This window comes from Anas acuta, chromosome 2, assembly GCF_963932015.1.
Source record: "Anas acuta chromosome 2, bAnaAcu1.1, whole genome shotgun sequence".
In the NCBI taxonomy this organism is placed as follows: domain Eukaryota; kingdom Metazoa; phylum Chordata; class Aves; order Anseriformes; family Anatidae; genus Anas; species Anas acuta.
Genome location: NC_088980.1, coordinates 114,409,163 through 114,426,335, shown reverse-complemented (window position 1 = coordinate 114,426,335; position 17,173 = coordinate 114,409,163). Strand labels below are relative to the sequence as shown.

Genomic DNA, 17,173 nt, shown 5'->3' with positions numbered 1-17,173 from the left:
TTTAAAACGTACTCTTTTGTATCCAACAAAGGGTTTCAGTGCAATAAGCATTAAGGTGTGTCTCCTAGCTTTTACCTGCAAGCAATAATGATGTTGTCAAGCGTTTCAGGTGAGACCAGCCCAGGATTTTGGGGTGGGGAAAGACACTGTGTTATACAGCATCTTCAGTTCTTCCCTCAGAGGGAGGCAGAGGCACATTGAAACGCTGAGTATAAGGACATCTACCGAGTGTCTTTTTACATAGACATCAGAGCTGGGGGGGGGGGAGGGAAAAGGAACAGACCTGTAACCATAACTCAGTTGGACTTGTATCCGAGAAGTCAGATGCAATGGATTGGCTCCCTCACCGAACAACTGCTTTTCTGTTCCTTTTATTGGTAAGTGAGATTTTAAAACAATATTTGTAAACTTTATGATTGTGTCAGTTGAATCTCCTCAGCAGACCATTACTTTTCACAGTGTAAACTAATCTGACTTTCCCAGCTCCCCATAGAATAAATAAATAAATAAATGTGAATTTAGCATAAAGAAATAAAGCTCTGCTTGTTTTAAACTCAGTTTCTGAAGATCCTATACAAGTAGCTTAGTTTTTCATTAAATGCTGGCAAATATTTATTTTGATTATGACTTTGAAGTCTTTTAATGCTTAATATATAACTTTCTGTTTAATACATGAATTTTCAGATAAATGCTGTTTAGGGGTACAGTTTAAGGAGTTGCTTTTCTTAATAAAAATCTTATCTATTTTTTTAAAGTCCCCGAAGTCTGATTGGATATTATTTCCTTCTTTGTCTTTATTTTTCTGATCAATTGAGAGAAGATGGAGAGCAAATATTGTTTCCTAAACTGATTAGTTTCAGAGCTGAATGTGAGTTTTATGGCTACATTCAAGATAAAAAAAAGAAAAAAAAAATTAGTGAAGACTATAGCCAAGCAAAAATTAAGACTTGGCCCATGATTTCACGTTACAAAGAATTCCTACCTTGTAGTGTGCGTTTGTGTCAGAGCAGCCATGTGCTCAGTGAGTGAATGCGTGATGAAAGTGTTGCTCTTTGGGTTTGTTCTTCTCATGGTAAAAGGAAAGTAGTTGGTATGGTCAAGTGGAACAGTTGTGCAGTATGTTCATCAAGGTACAGAAATTACTGAGAAATGACTTAAAAGAATTATGGATGCCCTTCTACTCCCACATTATGATTTTACATGGATTCTTCTCACTCATCTGTGCTGCTCTTTTAAAACTACATAGAGGTTTAAGGTCCTGAAGATTGATAAAGGTAGAATTTAGAGTATAGTCGTATCCTTTTGTGTATTTCACTTTACACAATATATTAGTAAGCGCAAATGTTTGTTAATTCCATACTATTGACACCTCTGGAAATGCGGTAGTCAGGGAAGAAGGGTTTGTTGTTATAGCGTATGAAATCCCAAGGCTTAAACAGTCACAGTTTGGCAATCAGTAAAGTAGAACTAAGCAGTGCAGGGCAGCTGCCAAGCAAACAATGTCAAAACTTGGCAGAAGCAAGTTATGGCTCGGATGAGTTTCTGCTTGTTCAATGCAGCATGCAGATCTGTGAGATTGGCCTGTTGCGCATGATACTAACAGTGCTGGATTTTTATATTACAATACTGACTATTCATTTTATTCTGTTACTTGGTGATGCATAGTTCCGATGTGTTGAAGTTTAAAAAAATAATAATAAAAATAAAGTTTGCTGTACTGTATTTAAAATCTGTCTGTCCAAAAGTGCTTTTACTACTTTAACTTTTCTTGTCAACTCTGGAGCAATTTTCATTCTTTTGGTATATTATCATTATGATTGTGACTGAACCAGGGCATGTTAAGAAAAAGGAGTGACTATGAAAACTGCCACTACATTTAGACAAGTACCAAATATATGAACTTTTACTACCCAGAGGAAACAACTGTTGTTCTTGTTGTGTGCTTTCATGCATGACAGCATTTATGGTGGCCTGTACAGCCTAACTGCATTTTTCAGCACTGTACAGAAAGCTGATAGAGAAACTGTAGAGAATAACTGTATTATAAATTATGTATATAATTTTACTGCATTCTGAGAAAGTGTCTTGGCTTTCAGCTTGATTAATCTTTCATGAAAATTACCTGTCTCAATAGTGTATCTGCTTAGTATATTGCTAATAAGTTGTAGCAAATAAAATGGCTGTGGAATTATACATATTTTAGCACGCTAGCACACTTTCAAAAAAAAAGAAAACTTACGAGCTCTGAAAGTAATAATTTTCCATATGCATTTCACCATTGGTGGGACTGATTCTGCAACCCTTGCTCATGTGACTTCAAAGGTGTTATTCTCATGAGTAAGGGAGTTCTGCTTGTGGTGCTTGCACAGACACGTTTTATGGAAATAACCTGTTTGATCAGGTATGACTCTCCTCCTGCCAGCCATCAGGTGACTGTTAATAATTTTAAATTCACCGCATCTTTCATATGCACTTTTGTCTGGCTACATTTTCCCATGTGTTATCTTTTTTTTTTTTTTTTTTTTTTCCAGTTGTTAGGCTCTGGTTACACCTCCTACTCATAACTTGGTTACATATAAAAATATTAAGGAACCAAATAATCTACTTGCACTTGCATACTAAATATCTGCAAGGATGAAGCCATAAAACTGCAGGCCCTTCTGCAAAAGAAAAAATATTATAGAAATAGAAACTAAAGCAATTCTGCACCAGGAATTATCATGCAAGATATGTTTCATAAGTTTGCAGTTACATTCCTGAGTAAAAATGACCCCTAAGTAAATGTGTATTTGCAGCTGGAGCACTCTAAACTGTATTAGAACTCAGGTTTTATTGAGGATATTTATTGAGGAGAGCACAATTAGATCATGTGTAATTTGAAAAACTAAAATTTGAATGATAATGGCTTACACCCTGTATTGAAATTACTTTTCTATTCATTTTTCTAACGGTTAAGCTCAAGTAATATATGGAAATTCATTATTTCTGTATGACTTGTCCTCTGCTGTATTTCTCAGTAGAAAAGAAACATTCTCAGTGGGAACATTCCCAAAGTGGTTAGTTCTTTGAGTAAATATATTTTAAAATAAATACAACTTTAGAATTTATTCTTCTGACTGACATGAACATTATTATATTTCTGTTGAAATAGTAGTGGGTCCTCCATCCCAGGTGCAATACAAAATATTGACTTCACTTCCTAAGACAGGAAGCAACAGAAACACCTAACTTTTGCAGAATTACAACAGCAATTGACAGAAAAATGAAAAATTACCCTGAAAAACATCCCCTTAAAAGTGAAAGCACATCATTAGTGACCTGCAAAAATGGAAAGTACAGACAAAAACTTATCCTTGTTTTGATTTAAAAGTGAATATACTGCTTCTTTTTAAAATGAGTTTGTGTCTTATATTTCAGGTGTGCTTCTTATTACTTAATGCACAGATTTATCGTTTCTCAAAGAGGTGCAGAAAGCATAAAGAGAAGGGTTAATTATTTCAACCTTTTACTAGACAAAGCTTGGCTGAGTAAGACGTAAAAGTCCCAAAATGCTGACACAACCAGAGCTACCATGGCACCCTGATGACTCATATAATATATGTGAGTTCTCAGCACTCCTCCCATCATGGCCAATAACAATACCGCTGTTGACTTCAAAGAATGAGAATCAGATCCAATATGAATAATGCTGGGAAGATGTTACAGGCGTGTTCAGTCATTTAGATATAAGTAGGTGGAGGAGGGAGGATTCCATAATTGCGTATAATATTGCTTGGCAGTCAATTAATGATTAGTTAATTTTTGTTTGCAAATTGCTTTGAAGGTGCAAAGAACCATGCACATCCTATAGGCCTAATTCTCTTTCCAGTTACATCAGAATAAATCCAGCATAAATCCAGTGTGATTCTAAAGCATCATTTTAAATACAAGGTTCTTTGCAATAAAATGCAAGCTTTCAGATAGGCTACTGTGAGAATGACAGCCACAATAAATATGTCTCCTGCTTGCACCTCTCTTAGTCCACACCAGAAGCAGATTGTGCAACTAGTTTTTAGCTTCTCAGCACAGTTTCCATTTTTTCAGGGTGTCTCAGAGACAAACAGGACAGGAAATCGTGGTTTCATTCTGATCAGCTTGCTTGCCCCAAGGTCCTTAAGATACATCTCACAGGTTTCAGTGCTTTCTATTGCTTTAATTATCATTAAGCACTGAATCTATGGAAAGTACTGCATGCAGACACTCAGATACTAGTTTGGAAAGGAAATTCATTCATTATGTACAAGAATACCAAAGTTAGCTGCTAGCAGACAGATGACTAAATGTACTTCTCCTCTTGAAATACCATTAGATAAAGAATTTGCATCACACGGATGTTAAAAATAGACAGCTGGGTTCTGGGGAGAGCCTTTTAACTGCTAATAATAGTGGAGATCTAGAAAACATTGCTTAGGGAGGCATCTCTGGGTCATGTTGGATAGATGTCACTTCAAAATTGTCTAGGTTTATCTGATGAACGAGACAATTTCATATGGTGTATGCCTGCCCTCCTTCCTATAATACAGCAGTAACTGCGAAATTCTTGCTGAATGCATACCTCAAGTTTGTTAGATCAGCGTTGTAAAGAAGCATAACAAACTGTACTAAGGACTCTGTACTCAAAACCATCAAGATTTCTTTAAAGAGAAATTAGCAGCATGTAGCAGCAGGGTCCTTTGTCAGTGGCGGACAAATGTGGAAATACTGGGCCTTAATTTACAATTCCCAAATTCTTGGCATCCACTGGAGCACTTACCAGTGCTCCAGTGGATGAAACTGCAGTGTAAAAAGGATATTTTCATTGCTTGAAAAGTCTCTATAGACTGAAATCAAGTTTTTTAATGAATATTTATGTCTTTAAAGAACAGAATTCTCCACAAGTTTTTGTTTACAAAGATGTCCAACACAGTTTTTCAGGTAGCCCTGTTAAACACAAGAGTGACATGACCAGATGTGATACAGTTTCACTCTTAAAAGACAGAATACGCCATAGGATGCAGTCAGAAGATGAGACTCACTGGTATTGCATTAGTATAGCCATACTTTTCTGGGTCAAGACAATTCCTTGCTTGCATACCAGAAGAGATTTCAGCCTAAGGGTGGAGAGGATTTCACTGTACTTGCTAAAGGACTCTCTGTTGTGCAGGTGGGATCAACTGATAAGAAACATTGAATCAGTGCCATTTCTGGTGGACTTTGTCAGTCAGTCTCTCTGGTGAGGGTGTAATCTGCACCTTCTACTCTCCCATGTTTTCCCAAGCCACAAGGGGTTTTATAAAAGCACAGGGTTTAAGTTCTACTGAGGTGAAACCACTCCACACTTTAAATGAGTCCAATATTGCAGATTGCCTTCTCTGAGGTAATGACTCATATGAATCCCATTCTGCAGCCAAAGATTTAAACAGTCCCCAAGACTTAAACTCAGATTAAAAGCTGTATTGATGTTTTGAATACAATATGAACATATCTATTTCCCTTCCAAAGACCTAATGTAACTTTGTAATGATTGTCTCGTAGAGAACTTTTCTTAACAATTTGTGTCAATAACTTGCTCAAAGAAAGAAACAAACAGTAAAAAACAAAAACAAAAACCTTACTCTTACTTCAGTATTTATTTCCTATTACTTTATTACTTATATATGATTAAGTACTTCATATTACTTATGAATGGTCCCTTAAATTTAAACATTAAAAATATATATATATATATATATATGTATATATATGAGGTAGATACACAGCCCAAACACCCTCCTTCATAGACATTAGAGCAGCTTTTACAAGAGGTTTCAACGAGTGTTCTTGGGAAGATCAGTTCATTAGAGACATCGTTTAAATGAAGGTAAAGGTGCTGTTCATCTACCTTTTGCATGTAAGAGATTGTTTTAACACGAAATAAGTGGAAAAAAGTCCTTTGCAGAACAGCAACACGGTACATTTAAAGTGTGGAAAGTCCCATGAGGTAAATATACTGCAAACGGAAAAGTCATCTCACATTATATCCATACAATATCTGTCACAAAATCTACCAGACAAAACGCATCAGACCAAGAAAGAAAACAAACAAAACTTGAACTGTACTGGGAAATTACAAAAACATGAAAAATTGAAAACTACAACCATTCATCAAGTTTGGTGAGAAAAGACAAACTCTGCATTGCTTTTTGAGTCACATAGATATTATGTTTTCTCCCAATTATGAAACCAGAATCCAGTCATCCAGATCCCATGCTCTTCAACCTTTACATCTGAAGAGAGTAAAGGTAGATCCTGAATCAAAAACAGTGCTCTGAAAAAGTACATTGACCAAGTGAGCTTTATTGTCACAATTTATTTAGGAAGAAGATTAATTAAACTGTGCTTTCTTTTAAATTGTGCTAATTAATAAATTGATGAATCTATATGATTTTAAAGTAATTACTCATTGCATCTGACTCTATTTACATGAGTCTTTAGTTGCATGGTTATACTTCAAATTAAAGCCCACTGAACTCCAGGAAAATCTGCCTGATTCCAGTTGCTCTTTTTTCCATTATACCTGGAATCTCTTTAACCTCAGTGGTATGTTTGAAGAAAACTTTTCGTTCTTTTTGGTTAAACTGTATATCGAAGTATTACAGGTCTACTGCAAACTCTCTAAATAAGATACAACAATAACAAAGAATAAAATACACATTGTTTAGAACAGATCTTGCAAACCCTTCTTTCTTCAGCTGAGATGGTATAATGTAAAGTCTGTGTGAAAGTTGCATTTTTATATAGATATAACTTGTATGGCACATCCCTTCAAACTGAAAGTGCCTTGAAAGACAGAAATAATTTTAAAAGCATTAACTTTCAAAAATTATAGCGATATATAAAGGAAAAATTTAAAAAAAAAAAAAAAAAAAGACCCATGTAATGTAATTTATAGAAATTCTTCAGCTACAACCTATTTAAGTTATTACAATAGATTACAGAAAACATACTGCTCCTACTTCGCAATTTAGCAATGTATAGCAGCCAAGTTTTGGTTATTGAATTTTGTCCTGTGTCTTTATATGCTGATCATCTTATCATTCTTGCAGGTGTTCTTGGATTTCAGCACAGGATTTCATGTAGAGGTAATATATATTTCTTTAGAAACTAATTTTCTGATAAAATGTAATGTAACCAATGTAAAAATGACATGGAAAATACTAGAGTAAGATATTTCTGAACTTGAAGATTGAAAACATATGTATGTATTAAATGGTTACAGGTAGTAATAACCTGCTCATCCTCTCAGAAGTTCTCCTGAACCTATATGAATATCTAGAAATAAGTTTAAAGTACACATGTACAGTGTTAGAGTTTGGGACCTGCAGATGTATTCTTCTCCTCCTATTGTGGGAAATTCTTTATGTCTGAATTAATTTAAAATGTATTGAGGTTGGTGGTCATATGTTAATGGTACTCTATGTCGAAGGTAAAAGAATGGAGTGAAAATGGAACAGCAAGATGGAAAACCTTCAGAAGACAAAAACGTGAATGGATAAAATTTGCTGCAGCTTGTAGAGAAGGAGAAGATAATTCTAAGAGGAATCCAATTGCCAGAGTAAGTAGAAAGTATAGCAGAATTGTTCACTGACAAGGAAGCTTTTTCTAAAGACAGATAAAAGCAGAGAAATTTAAGAGCACATTTGCTTAAACTAGTCAAGGCAAGGAATGTAGAATAAAAGAAAAATGATACAGTATTTCCAGCTCTGCTGACAGTCTCATATGTGAAACCACACAGCTGCTGAGGAGTGATCAAAGGCTTCTTAGAACATTGCAATCAGATTCCTTCCTGGAGATCTCCAACCATAGTCTCTTTAGTGTCTGTACTAGATTGAGATATTTTTCTTTTCTCTCTCACTTCGAGAAACCCCTGAACAAGCACAAGTCAAGGATGATGTCTGACTCCGGTGGAAAACAGAGCAAAGAGTTTGAGTGCCACAATAAAAGAAAGACATAAAACTATCAGAGAGTGTCCAAAGGAGGGCTATGAAGATAGTAAAGGGTTTGGAGGGGAAGAAGTATGAGGAGCAGCTGAGGTTCCTTGGTTTGTTTAGCCCAGAGCAGAGGAGGCTGAGGGGAGGCCTCATGGTGACCTGCAGCTTCCTAATGAGGGGAGCAGAGGGGCAGGTGCTGAGCTCTGCTCTGTGGTGACCAGGGATAGGATCCAAGGGAATGGCATGGAGCTGGGACAGGGGAGGATCAGGCTGGGTGTTAGGAAAAGGTTCTGCACTGAGATGGTGATCAGGCACTGGAACAGGCTCCCCAGGGCAGTGGTCATGGCACCAAGCCTGCTGGGGTTCAAGAAGCATTTGGGAAATGCTCTCAGATACATGGTCTGATTTTGGGTAGTTCTGTGTGGAGCCAGGAGTTGGACTCAATGATCTTTGTGGGTTCCTTCTACCTCAGGATATTCTGTGATTCTTCTTCTCCCCCTGTCCATACCGCTTCCAAGGTCCAGCCACAGCACAATACTCGTGGAAATTTCTCTCCCCAAGCATTTTCACTTCACCACCAGAAGATTTAAAGGAAAGAGAAAACCTGTCCAGTATTTAAGGGCAGACATAGCTATAGGCTGCCTGTTTTGTTCTATCAATTGAATCTTGTGAAATGTGGTTAGGAGGAAAACTAAACTTATACACATTTTTTTAAGGAGACTAATTACAGAAAAATGAAAACACTGCAGATGTTCTCAGTAAACTGGTATAAGTCATATTTTGTAATAATATTATGTATTATTGTAGATTCGATCAGATTGTGAAGAAAACAATCCAATCACATACAGCATCTCTGGAGTTGGAATTGATCGTGCCCCATATGGAATATTTGTTATTAACCCGAGAACAGGAGACATTAATATAACAGCAATAGTGGATAGGGAAGTGACCCCAGTATTTGTTGTAAGTACTCCCGTTTTATTTTTCCTTTAAAATGATGAATACAGGGTCGTGCAGGGGGAGCACAAGGAGAATAATGCTCTAATTCATTTGTTTCAGATTGTAGCTTTGCTTCCTTCAATTCTGGTTCTAAAATGAGTAATCTCTTTATCTAGATACGCTGCTTTGCTAAACACTCAGTGACCGGTATAGATTTGGAACCACCTCTTGAACTTCGAGTCAGAGTTCTGGATATAAATGATAATCCTCCTATATTTGCACAATCTGTATTTACAGGAGCTGTTGAAGAATGCAGTATGGACAGTAAGTAACTATGTTATTGCCTATCATAGTAAAGTTAGTGAAGATCCAATAGTACAGTTGATATAAACCTGGGGTGTTCATTCAACATTTTTTTTTAGGCAATGACGTACTTTTCCCAAGGCTACTGCAGAGGAAGGAGCAGGAGATGCTTCTCAGAGTGTTATTGGAGTAGGGCCCAAGATCATTGCTTAAAATTAAACGGCAATGCTTTCCCCTTCCTCCCACACAACAATGCTGAATATTCTAGTTCCTAACTGTACCATCATGAAATTCCTTTAGATGTGACAACTTAAAATAAATTGGTCCATTTCTTGTCATTAAATAATAATAATACCATTACAACTACATTTATTTCCTGTGAAGGTACATAAATTACTTTTTTTCAGCCTGAGTATTGAAGTTACACTAGAATATTACTAAACAAGCTCTTTCTTAAATACCTAAAATGGTTCTTTTTACCAAAAGCATTGCAAGCATCATTAAACATGAGAACAACACTGAGTGTGTTACACTCATGTCCTACATTCTAGAAATTCTCATTTAAAACTGTGGGGATATCTTCTGTGAATATATTCAGGCTCAAAACTTACAATTTTTACATATTCCCTATGGTGACTTAAAGAAGTTCAGAGAAAATGTACCTAACTCCATCTGACTTTAATTTGTAATGCATTTTACAGTCATTCACATTCAGTCAAAATCAGTACTAGGAAATTGAACTTCCATTTGCTTCATAAATGTCAACAAACAGCTTTCTGTCATTTTTATACACAAAGTATTTCTGATTTCAGAACAGTTTTTTTTTCTGATTTTTTTTTTTTGATTGTTATTCTTAGACACACTGGTGATGAAAATAATTGCATCAGATGCAGATGAACCTAATAACTTGAATTCTAAAATTGCCTTCAAGATAGAGAGTCAGGAACCTTCAGGCCCACCAATGTTTGTTATGAAAAAGGCTACTGGAGAACTCCATCTGGCAAATTATCTTGACAGAGAGGTAACATTCCCAAAGTCAAACAACATGATGTCATGGTGTGTGCATGTTATGAGAGTGACAAAAAATAGAGAGAAAGAGAGAGTGAGAAGGTGTGTTTTCTTTGTTTTTTAAATGCATTTCTTTATATATGTTAAAATATCTACGGCAAATTCCCGTATTAGGAAACAGTAGCATGACATAAGTATTTGTAGTTTATAAGATGTGCAGATGCTTGTAACATAGTCATTTCTCTTTTTGTGACAGCAACACAGTAGCTACACTCTGGTTGTGAAAGCATCAGATCGGGATGGAGCTGGAGATGGAATTTCATCCCTTTGTAGCTGTCATGTGAAAGTTATTGATGTCAATGACAACTTCCCAACTCTTGCTCAAAGCTCTGTAAGTGTTTAATATCAAATGCAACATTATCGTTAGAAAGCACAAATCCATTTCTGCTAAACTGCATCTGCAAAAATGTGAGGTGACGCAGCTCTTCAGATCTGCAACCAGAATCACAATTTACACAGAACACCTTTTTTTTTTCTTTTTTTTTTCTCTTTTTTTTTTTTTTTTTACCGTTAAAGTTCGTATTAACTAAGAACATTTTTGAAATCTTTTTCAAAGATTTCTCTGTGGTCAGATGTATCTCCCTCGTTACATACGTTAGTGTTTGCTAATAGATATTTATCTGTCATTACAGTTTTCAGCAGCTATTTCAGAAAATTCACTCAGTTCAGAACTGCTACGAATACAAGCTCTGGATGCTGATGAAGAGTTTACTGACAATTGGTTAGCGGAGTTTTTCTTTATATCTGGTAATGAAGATAATTGCTTTGAAATTGTTACAGATCCAGCTACAAATCAAGGAATCCTTAGAGTAATTAAGGTATGGATAAATAATATGATTCAGCTGTTGAAATAATCATCTTAAAATAATTTTAATTGTTAAATATATATATATCACTAACAACAATGACACTCAACCATTTAAAATAAGATATTTAAATAAGATTACAATCCAGGAAGTTTTATTTATTTTCTGATTTTCCATGTTTTATCTTTTAGGAACTGAATTATGAACAAATCCGAACTCACTCACTGAGTATCGGTGTCAGGAACAAAGCTGAATTCCACCACTCTGTTATGTCTCAGTACCAAGTCATCGGAACACCCCTGATAGTAGAAGTAAAAAATGTGATTGAACCTCCAAGGTTTAATCCATCTTCAATTATCTTTTTTGTATCACAAAAAATGAGGGCGAACTATGTTTTGGGAACATATACAGCTTTCGATGAGGACACAGGGACTACTGCAACCAATGTTGTGTAAGCTCTGATCTGCTTAACCTCCTGGATGTAATAATTCTTTTAATTGAGATTTCAATGAGATTAGGAATAGGTATTCTCTACTCCAGCCAAAGAAGTAGAAAAGGAGCTTGCAAAGGGTATTGTAAAATAACAGGAAAAAATTAATGACAATAATAATAGCAATAGAATAATAGAAATATAATACTGTGTTCTTATGATATGGTTGTTTTTGTTTCCTGACCTACTTTCCTTAGCCTTGTGCACAATGCAAACAAGATATCATTCTTCTCTCAATCTGTAATTTAAATAAATCAAAACTGATTTTTTATGAACCAACTTAAGAACACAGAAAGAGAATCTGCCTGCATCTCTAAAAAAAAGCAAGCAAAAAAACACAATAATGGGCAATATTATACAATCAGAACACAAGAGGTCACTAACAGGTCATCCTATAGTTTAAAAAAAAAATGGTTTGACATTTATTTCTGATGAAATTCATGAAAGCTAATTAATACAAATAATTTGTTTTATTAACATATGTAGAAATAAATGTACCAAATTTAACAAGGTTTAAAAAGCTTTCATAAAACTGACAAAAATATTAGCAAATATAACCACATATGACCACAGTATGTTGTAGGAAGAGTTGTGGCTTTAACTACTGATGTTATCAAAGGTTCTGTTAAAGGTTTACAGGGACCAGACAGATTTTATTTACTTTCAGACTATGATAGCACTTTCAAAATATAATGAACTTTATGCTTTTCCTTTGTTGACAATTACTTTTTATGGTGTATATCTTTTGATATCTACAAAAATTTTGTTTGAAAAGGCTAAAATGCAATGGTGTCTAGCATAATCTAAAGAAAAAATATTCCGAAGTGACAAACATTATTTGCAAAATGAATATATAGCAAACCAATATACCATACGGAGTCCACATTAATTGGAATAATTTATTCCACCCACATAACTAGGTCTGCATTTATACTGTTTCATATTAAACGTAATTCTGAATATTTTTATTTGAACAAATACAGATATAGTATAGGACGTGATCCAGGTGCCTGGTTCAGAATCAATCAAAACACTGGTGAAATCACACTGAACAAAGTTATTGACTGGGAATCCTCCTATGTATCCCATGGGCAGTACAGAGCAGAGGTTCTGGCTATTACTAGAGGTAAGAAAACAGATTCAGTTTTCTGAAATAAAATACTCTTTGTACAATTTTTTTTTCCGTTCCATCTTTTCCCACCTGAACTGCATTATTTATAGTATCAACATTGCCTCCTGATTACAAATATCTTCTTTTTACAGGGGTTCCTCAATATACTGCCACTGGCACCATTGTGCTTACAATGCAAGGCGTTAATGACAATTGTCCAACTATTAATACAGCATTAAGGAAAGTATGTATGCATTCCCCGTCAGTGGTCATCACAGCAAAGAGCGTAAATGGTGATCTATACGGGCTCCCCTTTACGTTCAGCATACATGGTGAACCTCAAACTACGTGGATTATCAGATCAATAAATGGTAAGTTAAATTACATTTTATAACAGAATAAATCATAGTAATTACCTCCTATCTAAGATTACAGAGTAGGATACGTTTTCATAAGAAACAATACAAAACAGTCATTAAAATCCGTTCTTCTCACTTAAATATGATTTTATATTCATTTGAATCCAGAGTTGCTCTATATATATGTTAGTACTGAATGAAAAATATTACATGCATTTTATCTAGTTATCTTTTAAATGAAACTAAAAATATATTGATAAAAATAGAGCAGGAAAATGGTATGTGTGATAACTACAATAAGCAGCTTTATTGGTCTAAACCTAATGAGGTAATTCAAAAGACAGGCTGATATTTTTTATTTCTATATTATTTAATTATATTAATTATTTTTATTCTAAGCATATGACAAAGCTTTTTTATTTATATGAGAGCAAAAGTTCTTTGTAATTTTTATTTTTATGAGAGTCTCATGAAAATGGTAAATAAAGATTACAGCTTTTGCAATGTATGGTACAAATTCTGCTTGCTTTTTGATTAATCATATCTCATACATTTCTAAATGACAGAATTTGCATAATTTACTGTATGTATAGAAAGCCTTATTAAACGGTAAATATCAGATTTGCAACTATCCTTGTAACTCCTATTTGTCCTAAACAGATGCAAATTCATAACTTTAAATATTTTAAAATAACTGAAATACCATTTGAAAAAAAAAAAAAAAATAGAAAGCATAACTAGCATGTAAATTCCTAGCGAGAGAAAAGAAAATGTGTAAATCTTGCAAATTATATGTTAACAATTTTTGAAATAAAAATGAGGAAAATCAGCAGTAGATACTAAAAAAAGTGCATTTGTCCCTTTTATATTTTTCAAGTTAAAAAGTGATGACTATATTGATCTTGCTCAGGTTCTCCAAATGAAATAAATAAATAAATAAATAAATAAATAAATAAATAGAAATAAATAAATTAATAAAAATAATAACCAACCAAACAAATAAAAACTACCAGAATAGATCATGTTTCAGCTTTGAATAAGTACTGTAGATACATAAGAAGATCTAATGTAAACACTTAGTCTGTACTATTAACATAATTCACCAAAATTATAGATTTGAGCAGTTTTTAAAGTCAACATCTTAATCTAAATATATATATTTTATTTTATTTTTTTCCCCCTAAAGCTACCTCTGCAGAATTAGTGAGCCAGAACATGGACTTCTACCTTTATAAGATCTATATTAGAGTAAGAGATAGCCAAGGCCGAAGCTGCTTACAACCATACATAATTCCTCTACAAGCTTGTCGCTGTGACAGTCGCAATTATTGCAGCAGTGGGGCCACAAAAATAATTATCATCGGTGGTGGTGACGGTGGTGGTGGTCCTGATGATGACAGAATTGGTTGGACTGGTAGGCCTGTTACTGAAGACTACACAGACGTGACATACTGGAATACTAACACTGAAATATATGAGTCATATACTGCTGAGGATGGAAATGGTTATCCTCTCACATATGGCCCATCTTCTACTACACTTAGCGGTGCTGCCATTGGCCTGATGTTTCTTGGTGGCTTAATATTTGTTCGTAAGTATTAAATTTATAAATTTTTTTTTTTTAACCTTTACAAAGTGTATTTTTTATTCTTCTAAAGTAAGGTGACTTTTTGGTCATTTGTTAACTCATGGACTCCCATGTGCAACTCTGCAAAACAAAAACACAAACCAAATCAAAAACTATAGGAGTTGTATGGACACATATAGGATGTATGTACATGTACGAACACATGCATACATCTGTAGAATATAGGATGCATACATATGTTTCATTCAGAAACAACTCTCTCCATCCTAAGAGCCAGGGTTTTATTCCTTAGGTATTCCGTTTTCAGACTACCATGAAGAGTAGAAATGTTTAGTAGAAGATTCAGAAAATTCTGGCAAAAGCTGTCCCTATTACTTTACAATTTACACTTCGCAATTTGAACTTCAGTTAAATTACTAAAACAAATGGGCAACTATCAAACTGGGTATGAAAAGATGTAAGGAAGGAATGAGTTTCCTTTGAACTGTAGGACAGATTACAGTGGCAAAATGAGGAAGATCATAATCTTAACTTTTTACCATTGCTGCTAAATATGACATCTGTTAAAAAACAGTACTGTATACAATAAAGGATCAATATGTGATTTTCAATATGTGAGCTTCAGCAATTACTTCTCTGACTGCTGCAGTCAGATGTGGTTGCTCTTCTTTCATGGCATTGGCATCAAGCAGTCAACATCTGAAACTGTCCAGTGTAGAAGTACTGACTAAAATAACTATGAGAACTTGACTCGTGAAGACAGTGATCGTATTGGTTTTTGGTCTCTGATTAAATGGGAATCAACAAAGATAAAATTTTGAAGCTGCAAAGAAGACTGTTTTGTTTGTAGTTCCCAGTTGGTTAATTTACAGGAACGGCCACCTTTCTGCCTTCAGAAATCTTTCCTAGTCTTTGTTTCACTTTGATGTTAAATTGGGAGTTTTAGATACTTTGGATAGTCTGCTGTAAGCAAGTGAGTCTCCCCAGTAACTCTGCAGCAATATTAGGTTTTTAGCTTAACTATCTAGGTAAATAGTCTAAATACAGCTGGAATGAATATTGCAGCCCCTTCCAAAAATGAGCAATTCTTTTTTTTTTTTTTTTTCCAGCAATTTCCAACACTGAATTCTTGAAAGAAATAAGCATAATGCACCACACTGCAAAATCTGACTCACTGTGTTTAATCATTTCTTAAAGCCAGGCTTTGAGGGTTTGACTCTTGCTTTTCAAATAAGCATCATATATAGATGATGGGAAGGAATATTGCAACTGGAGTGTTAGCTAAAGATCACTGTAGCCACATGAACAGTATCCTATTGATTCTTATACATTTATTGTTACTAACGTGTATTTCTGAAAAGAAATTACAATGTCTGAAGAGAAAAATAAGCTTATGTGTCAAGAATGAATATCACTGAATGCAAGACTGCAAGACATAGCAAGACTGGTTTTGTTTGTTTAATTTTCTTAAATCAACATCTTATATTCATTCAGTTGAGGTACATCAAAGTCTGTTCCTGGATGTATAGCTATAAATTTGGAGTAACAGCCCTACTCCACCCCAGCTTTACTCTGCTATAACTAAAGGTACAAATTATTCCAAGTATCCAAATGCATACATTTTCAAAAACAGATAATGATTCTGACAGGCAGACGTGCAGGCTGATTGGTTTGATACATTTCAAAAGACTTTTTTTTCTGAAGTTCTTGAGCACCTGTCCTCTGGGTAAAACAGTAATTCCTATGAAGAAAGGATGTCCTAAATCCCTATGTATTCTTTCTTTCCTGTTAAGTGATTCCAATTCTGATGTCAATGAGTGACTGTTGTGGCTGTGGACCTGGAGCTGCAGCTGGAGTTGGAACTGGATTTGAACCTGTACCTGAATGCACAGAAGGGGCAATTCATCCATGGGGAATAGAAGGTGCACAGCCTGAAGATAGGGTCAGTACATCCCATGTTTCAAAACCCTGCAGTAATTTCTGTTTACAGAAAAGACTACATTTGTCTAGAAGCCAGAAAGTGTTTGTATTACTATGTCATCTTGTAAAAGAAGCCTGGCATTGTCAGCCATTGCCAGGCAGGTATGAAAGCTGATTTTTAATTAAGATTTGCAGATGGAGCTTGCGTGCTTTAAGTTGTTTTTGGTTATCTTGGCCCAACAGTCTGATCTTACGATTCCCTCAGCTGAAGTGTAATTAGAAAGCTTTTCCTGTGCAAGCTAGGGCAAGATAACGCAAACCATCTTCACTGATCATCTCTTACCTTGAAAATGAAAATTTTATTTTATTTTATTTTTTAATGGAAGTGGTGACTCTTAGCTATAATTAACAGTTTAGAGTGGTAATTCCTTAGCATGATTCACAAAGCCTTGACCTTCATAAGGAAATTTCAAAGTTATCATTCAAGGAATCAAAATATTGTTTTCCAGGATGTCTCACACATTCTTGCCCCAACAACAGCTGCTGGAGGTGATTTTGGTGAACCTTCTGGTAAGAATATCCAAAGATTTTCTATCTGTGC

The 17,173-nt window shown here is 34.9% G+C and overlaps 1 protein-coding gene and 1 long non-coding RNA gene across 5 annotated transcripts in view; one reads left to right on the top strand and one right to left on the bottom strand.

Moving 5' to 3' along the window:
* Positions 1-269: 269 nt before the first annotated feature.
* LOC137851052 (desmoglein-4-like) overlaps positions 270-17,173 on the top strand; it is a 20,712-nt gene continuing 3,808 nt past the window's right edge. Inside the window, exons 1-14 of the mRNA XM_068671810.1 lie at positions 270-377; positions 7,104-7,139; positions 7,484-7,612; positions 8,796-8,951; positions 9,104-9,251; positions 10,088-10,251; positions 10,495-10,629; positions 10,931-11,116; positions 11,296-11,555; positions 12,578-12,720; positions 12,858-13,076; positions 14,251-14,655; positions 16,446-16,594; positions 17,082-17,142. Coding sequence (XP_068527911.1) covers positions 330-377; positions 7,104-7,139; positions 7,484-7,612; positions 8,796-8,951; positions 9,104-9,251; positions 10,088-10,251; positions 10,495-10,629; positions 10,931-11,116; positions 11,296-11,555; positions 12,578-12,720; positions 12,858-13,076; positions 14,251-14,655; positions 16,446-16,594; positions 17,082-17,142 — 2,239 coding nt within the window. The 5' untranslated portion in view covers positions 270-329. The remainder of the gene's footprint in view (positions 378-7,103; positions 7,140-7,483; positions 7,613-8,795; positions 8,952-9,103; positions 9,252-10,087; positions 10,252-10,494; positions 10,630-10,930; positions 11,117-11,295; positions 11,556-12,577; positions 12,721-12,857; positions 13,077-14,250; positions 14,656-16,445; positions 16,595-17,081; positions 17,143-17,173) is intronic.
* LOC137851054 (uncharacterized) overlaps positions 12,480-17,173 on the bottom strand; it is a 22,532-nt gene continuing 17,838 nt past the window's right edge. For all 4 annotated transcript variants that reach the window (XR_011092972.1, XR_011092975.1, XR_011092974.1 and 1 more), the window contains one exon: positions 12,480-14,772. This is a non-coding gene — a long non-coding RNA (uncharacterized lncRNA). The remainder of the gene's footprint in view (positions 14,773-17,173) is intronic.